Source organism: Pan troglodytes, chromosome 21 (assembly GCF_028858775.2).
Source record: "Pan troglodytes isolate AG18354 chromosome 21, NHGRI_mPanTro3-v2.0_pri, whole genome shotgun sequence".
In the NCBI taxonomy this organism is placed as follows: Eukaryota; Metazoa; Chordata; class Mammalia; order Primates; family Hominidae; genus Pan; species Pan troglodytes.
The window spans coordinates 11,692,603-11,702,634 of record NC_072419.2 but is presented as its reverse complement, the minus strand read 5'-3'; the positions used below and the strand labels follow the sequence as shown (position 1 = coordinate 11,702,634).

General features: G+C 44.2%; 1 protein-coding gene across 7 annotated transcripts in view; it reads left to right on the top strand.

Moving 5' to 3' along the window:
• TMEM230 (transmembrane protein 230) overlaps positions 1–10,032 on the top strand; it is a 47,517-nt gene continuing 37,485 nt past the window's right edge. For 2 of the 7 annotated variants that reach the window (XR_010154249.1, XM_063803001.1), the window contains exons 1-3: positions 174–320; positions 3,843–3,956; positions 6,994–7,116. Coding sequence is in view for 6 of the 7 variants with exons in the window: in XM_063803001.1 (XP_063659071.1) it covers positions 3,858–3,956; positions 6,994–7,116 (222 nt within the window). In the remaining variant the exon portion in view is untranslated. Of the gene's footprint in view, positions 562–1,483; positions 1,529–3,842; positions 3,957–6,993; positions 7,117–10,032 lie in introns of all 7 variants that reach the window. The other 5 variants (XM_063803000.1, XM_514498.9, XM_009436760.5 and 2 more) reach the window with 5 other exon arrangements.

Sequence of the window (10,032 nt, the reverse complement as noted above, 5' to 3'; positions counted from 1 at the left end):
AGCGGAGGTAGCCGGCGGCAGGCACAGGTCGCGGCTGCTTAAACAAAACCCACGAAGAAGCATTCGGGCCGTGCAGCCCCGGAGTCCAGTGCCTCCTGCAGGTGACACTCGGTAAGGGTTAGCCCGGGAAGCTGGGTAAGGAGACAAACGCTTCCGGAGACGCAACTTCCGGCGCGCCTGTTTCCGGCACGCCACTTCCGGCGCACTGATCCCGCCTGGGGCCGGCTGAGTGGCACTTAAGCGGGCCATGCAGTGCAACGTTGGGCGCTGCCAACCGTGGGCGAGCTCTGGGTGTGCGGGCGGCCTGGCGCGGCGCTCCGGTAAGTCGTGTGTGCGGCGGGGCGGGGACAGAACCGTCCTCTCGGGCTCTGGGCGTGTCCGAGACCGCGCTCCCCGCCGAAATCAAGCTCCGAGTCATCCGTGTGGGGCATTCGTCCTCCCTGGCACAGTTGGCCTCTTTCCAGAAGCCCGTTTTGTTTGTTTTACGTCTAAATTCGCGTCGGTTCTTATTTCTCTCCCTGGCAAGGTCTGAAGACGGGTAGGAGAATAACGTATGTAGAGGCGCGTAATGCCAGGCACTGTGCCAAACGTTTTATGATGCTTTTAGAACTCTCGTAACATTCAGGTGCTGAGGGAGTTTGGGGGTAGCGGTGAGCTGGTAAAAAGCCTGTTGGGAACGAAGACTGATACTTTGAAAATGCTCGTTTTAATTTTTCCCCTCTTTTAGAATCCTCTTTGCCAAGAATAAACATTCGTCTCCCCTCTCCCTCACGCCCCTGCGATGTATTGTTTTGATGCGGATGTATGAACACTTATGTCAGGGGACGTACTTTAAAAAAAAGTCTAACTGCAAGTTAGATGTGGTTAAATGCCCTCAAAAACCACACATACTGGTAGTTTGAACTTTCTTTTATAGAATTAAATGCAGCCGGGATCACAACATTAAAAACCCAGTATTTGACGCAGTTTGATCCAATCTTTTTTGAAAAGTATAGAGATTAACATTATGCTAATTTTTAAATACTTGATTTCTAGACCAGGATGTAATCAATAAAAAGGGACATTAATATTTAGCACCAATTATTTAATTATGCTAGTTATTTTACATTGACTGCAAGCCACGTAAAACAGTTTGTTAGGCCGGGCGCGCTGGCTCACGCCTGTAATCCCAGCACTTTGGGAGGCCGAGGCGGACGGATCAAAAGGTCAGGAGTTTGAGACCAGCCTGGCCAATATGGTGAAGCCCGTCTCTACTAAAAATAGAAAAATTAGCCGGGCGTGGTAGCAGGCGCCTGTAATCCCAGCCACTTGGGAGGCTGATGCAGGAGAATCGTTTGAACCCTGGAGGCGGAGGTTGCAGTGAGCTGAGATCGGGTCCCTAAACTCTAGCCTGGGTGACAGAGCGAGACTCCAAGACTCCGTCTCAAAAAAAAGAAAACACCAAAAAAAAAAAGAAAAACAATTTGTTATTTTTTGGAATTAGGTATGTACAAAGTACTTAGAACAGCTGGCATCTAACAAAGACTAGGTAAGTACTAACCACCATTATTGTCATGATGATAATGATGAATTTTAAAAATGCCATCCCAGAGAAAAACTAGTCCTTTTTTTATGTTGCCCTTATGCCCTTATTGAAATACTTAATTTTCTTTTTTTTTTTTTAATTTTTTTATTTTTTTAGGTGGAGTCTAGTTCTGTCACCCAGGCTGGAGCCCAGTGGTGCGATCTCAGCTCACTGCAATTTCCGCCTCCCGGCTTCAAGCGATTCTTCTGCTTCAGCCTCCCGAGTAGCTGGGACTACAGGCACCCACCACCATGCCCGGCTAATTTTTGTATTTCTAGTAGAGACAGGATTTCCCCATATTGGCCAGGCTGGTCTCGAACTCCTGACCTTGTGATCCATCTGCCTTGGCCTCCCAAAGTGCTAGGATTACAGGTGTGAGCCACTGCGCCTGGTCAGTTTTCTCTTTTTTAAAGATATGTTTTTGAATTTAGAATTTAAAAACCCTGACTAAAATATATTTACCCATTTTGATCATATAGCTTTGTTACTTTGTGGAGGAAAAGTGGACAAATTTAAAAAAAATTTTTTTTTTTTTTTTTTTGACTCAGAGTCTCATTCTGTCGCCCAGGCTGGAGTGCAGTGGTGCAGTCTCGGCTCACTGTAACCTCCGTCTCCCAGGCTCAAGCGATTCTCGTGCCTCAGCCTTCCAAATAGCTGGGATTACAGGTGTGTGCCACTGCACCTGGCTAATTTTTGTAGTTTTAGTAGAAATGGGGTTTCACCATGTCGGCCAAGCTGGTCTCGAATTCCTGACCTCAGGTAACCCATCCACCTCAGCCTCCCAAAGTTCTGGGATTACAGGCGTGAGCTATCATGCCCGGCCTATTAATACAAATTGTCTTAATTTAAATGTTATGATTTTTCAAACTTACCCACTGTCTCTTAAACTAGTGACATAATAGCCATGATTTCATTACCGCTGTCTGCTTTGAATATTTTGAACAAGAAACCAGGTTGTTATTCCATTTTTTTCTTTCTTTATTTAAAATTTTTTGTAAGATATTATACCATATTCCGTTTCTTAAGGTTGGTACAGAAGTAATTAGGAAAATGAAATCACTACTTTCAGTGCTTGGGATGGGACAGAGAGGTGGGCGCGTCTGGAGGCACTAGTATAGCCAGGCCTGTATCCAAATTTACAAGGGGCCCGGCGCAGTGGCCTGTAATCCCGGCACTTTGGAAGGCTGAGTTGGGCAGATCACTTGAGGTCAGAAGTTCGAGACCAGCCTAGCCAACGTGGTAAAACCCCATCTCTACTAAAAATACAAAAATTAGCCAGGCGTGGTGGCGCACGCCTGTAATCCCAGCTACTCAGGAGGCTGAGGCAGGAGGATTGCTTGAACCCAGGAGGCGGAGGCAGCAGTGAACGGAGATTGCGCCACTGCACTCCATCCTGGACAACAAAGTGAGACTATCGCAAAGGAAAAAAAAAAAAAAACTGAGTTCGAGACCAGCCCGGCCACCATGGTGAAAACCAGTCGTTACTTAAAAAATACAAAAATTAACTAGGCATGGTGGTGCATAGCTATAATCCCAACTACTCGGGAGGCTGAGGCAGGAGAATCGTTTGAACCTGGGAGGCGGTGGTTGTAGTGAGCTGAGATCAACCCACTGCACTTTAGCCTGGGTGACAAAGCAAGACACCGTCTCCAAAAAAAAAAAAAAAAACAACAACAACAAAAAAACCCCACAAATTTACGGCAAGAAACTTTACAGATCTTTTGCGTTAAAAGGTTGATCTCTATCGAGGGGAAATAGGCAAAATGCTGATGTGAGTGTATTCCATTCCCTGCCCTCTTCTCCCTCCCTGTCAAACAAGAGAATCATTTGAGTATATGCTCCTCTTGCTTTTTCTTAAGAGCGGGAGCAGGGGACAGGCCATGCTGTGGTGTCAGGTGGACCTAGATTTAAGTCCCCATTATTCTACCTAGTCTCTATGTGACTTTGGAAAAATTAAAAGTCAGGGAATCTTGGTGGCAAAATAAACTGGAATGTGATTCTTGGTGAGTGTCTTCACTGTCATTCTACAAGGACAGACCAGACTAGATATTTAATACATAGTGAGAATCTTCACTGTGTCAGAGGCATATCTGGTTTTCCATATGCATATGCCTCTGACACAATGAAAATTTAGCAGTGAAGTGTAAATTGCCCATTGCTAGTCTGACATGGCAGCCCAGAACTCCAGTGCACAGCATCTAATAATCCTGAACTCATTGGCTATAATGCACCATTGTCATCTACAGACAATAACGGGTTTTTTGTTTTTAAACTGTAGCTGTGTCAGCGTGTTATGATGCCGTCCCGTACCAACCTGGCTACCGGAATCCCCAGTAGTAAAGTGAAATATTCAAGGCTCTCCAGCACAGACGATGGCTACATTGACCTTCAGGTAAATGCAGAAGAGAACTGACAAGACTGACTGGCTGTGTTTCTGTTGAGTTAGCAGGAAGACCTTCCAGATGGAGATTTTGCTAACTGTCCTTGGGGATTAGAGGGAGCAAAAAGAAGAAAACTCAGCTCTGAGACCCTTTCAGCCATAATCACAGAAGAGGGCCGTGGCAGGGTAGTTTCAAACCAATTCCAGTATTGTCCATTTCTAAGAATTTTTAGTTGTAACGCCAGAGCCTTGTAGTTAACAGGTTTTATTTACTTTATTCAGAAACTAATCAGATTGTGTTTTGTTAAGTGGAGTTTTTTGTTGTTTTTTTTTTTTAAGGAACTTTAAAATTTTTGTTAGGTGGAATTTTTTTTATCACTGTTTATTTACACTTTAGTCAAAGCCAGTTCACCTTTTAAGGGAGAAACTTATTACTAAAGCCAGCAGATTGTGGGAATCTTCCTTCTTTCCTGATGTCATGAGATCCAATTTATTAAAGGTATTCTTTGTGATAAATAGTAAGTAAAACACAGTATTTATTAAGTTTGTATCCTACCCTAACCATTTATAAACTAGTCAATACTACAGCATCTCCTTTTGCGCACTTCCCCTTACGATAGAATGTTCTAGGTGGAACTAGGGCCAACGAGGAAGTAGCAGGAAACCATCCTTTATAAATAAATAAATTACTCTTTGGACCCACATTTGAAGGAGAGATAAAAATAGATCTGGAAAGATCTGGGAAGCTTCCAGCCACTTAGGTCAGATACAACCATGAGCCAAACCTTGGAAAATTTGTCTCTGAATCTTAACCTTGAATTGAATTTGTTCATAAGGCAGGTTTACTTGCTATGTGGAACAAACAACTAATCATTTGGAATAAGCTGAAATTGCCTTCTTTTCCTTTTTTTTTTTTTTTTTTTTTGGAGACGGAGTTTTAGTCTTGTTGCCCAGGCTGAAGTGCAGTGGCGCAACCTTGGCTCACTGCAACCTCTGCCTCCCAGGTTCAAGCGATTCTCCTGCCTCAGCCTCCCAAGTAGCTGGGATTACAGGCATGCGCCACCATGCCCAGCTAATTTTGTATTTTTAGTAGAGACAGTGTTTCTCCATGTTGGTCAGGCTGGTCTTGAACTCCTGACCTCAGGTGATCATCCTGCCTCGGCCTCCCCAAGTGCTGGGATTATAGGCATGAGCCACCTTGCCCAGCCTCTTGTTTTGTTTTGTTTTGTTTTTAAGATGTAGTCTTGCTCTGTTGCCCAGGCTGGACTGCAGTGGTGCAATCCTGGCTCACTGCAACCTCCCCCTCCTGGTTCAAGTGATTCTTGTACCTCAGCCGCCCTAGTAGCTGAGGGATTACAGGCATGCACCACCATGCCTGGCCAATTTTCGTATTTTTAGTATAGATGGGGTTTCGCCATGTTGGCCAGTCTGGTCTCGAACTCTTAACCTCCAGTGATTCACCCACTTCGGCCTCCCAAAGCGCTGGAATTACAGGCGTGAGTCACCGCGCCCAGCCTTTTTTTTTTTTTTTCTTTTTTTTTTTTTTGAGACAGGGTCTTGCTCTTTTGCCCAGGCTTGGGTACAGTGGCACAATCAAGACTCACTGTAACCTTGACCTTCTGGGCTCAAATAGTCTTCTCACCTCAGCCTCCTGAATAGCTGGGACCACAAGCATGTGCCACCACACCCAGCTAATTTTAAAATTTTTTGTAGAGACAGGATCTCTGAAATCCCCATAAGTTAGTACAGCCATCTGTGTGCCAGGCAGTTAATAAATATATGTCTAACAAATGAATGACTGTAAAGTCATTTCTGTTTTTGTTTTAAAGAAAAGTTTCTTATGATACAATGAATGATTTATGGAATGAGATTCGAACTAGAGTGAATGACATTCCTCTGAGATTCCTTTGAGTAACTGTGAGAGCAATAACTAGAGCTTCATCTCTTGCCAGTCCCTTTTATTTCTCAGAGCTGCACTGGGTGGTAGGACATACTTAAGACACATAAAGCATCTAGTTTGGTTCTTAATTGCCCTTCTGTTTTTGTTGTTGTTGTATTTGAAACAGGCTCTGGCTCTGTCACCCAGGCTGGAGTGCAGTGGTGCAATCTCAACTCGCTGCCTCTTCACCTCCTGGGCTCAAGCCATCCTCCCACCTCAGCCTCCCAAGTAGCTGGGACTGCAGGCACATGCCACCACGCCCGGCTACTTTTTGTATTTTTTGTAGAGACGAGGTTTTACCATGTTGCTCAGGCTGGTCTCAAACTCCTGAACTCAAGTGATCCGCCTGCCTCAGCCTCCCACATTGCTGGGATTACAGGTGTGAGCTCTCCTCCCTGTTTTAAAGTGTTTGAGACTGGGCTTGATGGCTTATACCTGTAATCCCAGCACTTTGGGAGGCAGAGGTGGAAGGATTCTCTTGAGCCCAGGAGTTGGAGACCACCCTGGGCAACATAGTGAGACCTCGTCTCTACAGAAAAATTTAAAAATTAGCTGGGCATGGTGGCGTATACTTGTAGTCCCAGCTACTTGAGAGGATGAGGCAAGAGAATTGCTTGAGCCCAGGAGTTTGAGGCTGCAATGAGCTGTAATTGCACCACTGCACTCCAGCCTGGGTGATAGAGCAAGACTCTGTCTCTAAAATCATAAAAATTAGGCCGGGCGCGGTGGCTCATGCCTGTAATCCCAGCACTTTGGGAGGCCGAGGCGGGCGGATCACCTGAGGTCAGGAGTTCAAGCCCAGCCAGGTCAACAAGGTGAAACCCTGTCTCTACTAAAAATACCAAAAAAATTAGCCGGGTGTAGTGGCGGGCACCTGTAACCCCAGCTGCTCAGGAGGCTGAGACAGGAGAATCACTTGAATCCAGGAGGCAGAGGTTGCAGTGAGCCAAGATCGCGCCATTGCTCTCCAGCCTGGGCAACAAGAACGAAACTCCATCTCAAAACAAACAAACAAAAACATAAAAATTACAAATAATTAATTAAATGTTTGAACCCAGGTATTTGCATTAATGTTCTTCGTTGTCTTTTTCATCTCTGTTTCTCTTCCAGTTTAAGAAAACCCCTCCTAAGATCCCTTATAAGGCCATCGCACTTGCCACTGTGCTGTTTTTGATTGGCGCCTTTCTCATTATTATAGGCTCCCTCCTGCTGTCAGGCTACATCAGCAAAGGGGTAAGCTGACGGGCATGTGGGAATAAGCTGTGAGATTTTTAAAATGTTAGCCAAGGCTCTAGTGTGCGTGTGTGTGTGTGTGTGTGTGTGTGTGTGTCCGTGTCCGTCCCAGTGGTCTATTTTTTTTGAGACAGGGTCTTGCTCTGTCATCCAAGCTAGAGTGCAGTGGCACAACCTTTACCTCCCTGGGCTCAAGCGATCCTCCCACCTCAGCCTCCCGAGTAGCTGGGACTACACGTGTGTGCCACCACACCCAGCTAATTTTATTTTTTATTTATTTATTTTTGTTTGTTTTATTTTGTATAGAGACAGGGTTCACTATGTTGCCCAGGCTGATCTCTAACTCCTGAGGTCAAGCAGTCTGCCTGCCTCAGCCTTCCGAAGTGCTGGGATTGCAGGTGTGAACCATTGCCCCTGGCCAATTTTTTTTCCAATTTTTACGGGTACATAGTAGGTGTATATACTTAGGGGATACATGAGGTATTTTGATACAGCCATGCATTCATAATAATCACATCAGGCTAAATGGGGTATCCATCCCCTCAAGCATTCATCATTTGTATTACATTCCAATTATACTTTTATTTATTTATTTATTTTGAGACAGAGTCAGGCTGGAGTGCAGTGGCATAATATCGGCTAACTGCAACCTCCGCCTCCCAGGTTCATGCTATTCTTGTGCCTCAGCCTCCCGAGTAGCTGGAATTACAGACATGCGCCACCGCACCCGGCTAATGTTGGTATTTTTAGTAGAGATGGGGTTTCGCCATGTTGACCAGGCTGGCCTCCAAAGTGTTGGGATTACAGGCATGAACCACTGCGCCTGGCCTATTTTTTAGTTATATATATACATATACACATACATACATACATACATATATATATATTTTGGAGACAGAGTCTTGTTCTGTCACCCAGGCTGGAGTGCAGTGGCAGGATCTCAGCTCACTGTAACCTCCGGCTCCTGGGTTCAAGTGATTCTCCTGCCTCAGCCTCCTGAGTTAGCTGGGACTACGGTGGCAAGCCAGCACACTTGGCTTATTTTTGTATTTTTAGTAGAGATGGGTTTTTGCCATGTTGGCCAGGCTGGTCACGAACTCCTGACCTCAAGTGGCCTGCCCGCCTGGGCCTCCTAAAGTGCTGGGATTACAGGCGTGAGCTACCACGTCCAGCCTTAGTTATTATATTTTTAAATGTACAATAAATTATTCTCTAGTCACTTTGTGCTATCAAATACTAGAGCTTATTCGTTCTATGTAACTGTATTTTGTACCCGTTAACCTTCCCCATTCCACCCTACCTTTCCCAGCCTTTGGTAGCCATCATTCTACAATATCCATGAGTTCAATTGTTTTAATTTTTAGTTCCCGCAAATGAGTGAGAACATGGAAAGTGTGTCTTTCTGTGCCTGGCTTATTTCACTTAACATAACGTTCTCCAGTTTCATCCATGTTGTTGCAAGTGACAGGATCTCATTCTTTTTAGTGGCTGAATAGTACTCCATTGCATATATGTACTGTATTTTCTTTATTCACTTGTCTGTTGAAGAACACTTTGGTTGCTTCCAGAGCTTGGCTGTTGTGAATAGTGCTGTCATAAATATGGAAGTGCAGATATCTCTTTGATAAACTGATTTCCTTTCTTTTGGGTATATACCTAGCTGTGATTGCTGGATCATATGGTAGTTCTATTTCATACTGTTCTCCATAGTGGCTATACTAATTTACATTCCCATCAACATTGTATGAGGGTTCCCTTTTCTCCACATCCTCGCTAGCATTTGTTATTGCCGTTTTTTTGGATAAAAGCCATTTTGGCTGGGTGCAGTGGCTCACGCCTGTAGTCCCAGCACTTCTGGAGGCCGAGGCAGGAGGATCACTTGAGCCCAGGAGTTCGAGACCAGCCTGGGCAACATAGTGAGACCTTGTGTCTATATTTTTTAAAAAGCCATTTTAACTAGGATGAGATGATATCTCATTGTAGTCTTGATTTGCATTTCTTTGATCAATGATGTTAAGCACTTTTTCATATACCTATTTGCCATTTGTATGTCTTCTTTTGAGAAATGCCCATTTTTGATTGGATTATTAGATTTTTTTCCTACAGAGTTTGAGCTCCTTATATATTCTGGTTATTAATTCCTTGTCAGATGGATACTTTGCATATATTTTTTCCCATTCTGTGGGTCGTCTCTTCACTTTGTTGATTGTTTCTTTTGCTGTACAGAAGCTTTTTAACCCGATGTGATCTCATTTATCTGTTTTTGCTTTGGTTGCTTGTGCTTTTGGGGGCATTACTCAAGAAATCTTTGCCCAGTCCAGCATCCTGGAGAGTTTCCCCCATGTTTTCTTATAGTAGTTTCATAGTTTTAGGTCTTACATTTAAGTGTTTAATCCATTCTCATTTGATTTTTGTATATGCAAGAGATTTGAGGGGTCTAGTTTCATTCTTCGGCATATGGATATCCAGTTTTCCTAATACCATTTATTGAAAAGACTGGTTCTTTCCCCAGTGTATGTTTTTTTGTTTTTTGGTTTTTTTGTTTGTTTTTTTTTTTTTTTTGAGACAGAATCTCACTGTGTCATCCAGGCTGGAGTGCAGTGGCACCATCTCGGCTCACTGCAACCTCAGCCTCCCAAATAACTGGGACCACAGGCATGTGCCACCACACTTGGTTAATTTTTTTTTCATTTTTTGTATAGATGAGGTTTTGCCGTGTTGCCCAGGCTGATCTCCAACTCCTAGACTCAAGCAGTCCAGGAGTAGAGTGGTGTGATCACAGCTCTCTGCAACCTTGATCTTCAGGGCTCAGTCCATCCTCCCACCTCAGCTTCCCAAGTAGCTGGAGTTACAGGTGTGAGTCACCATACCTAGCTAATTTTTTTGTTTGTTTGGTAGAGATGAGATCTCATTATG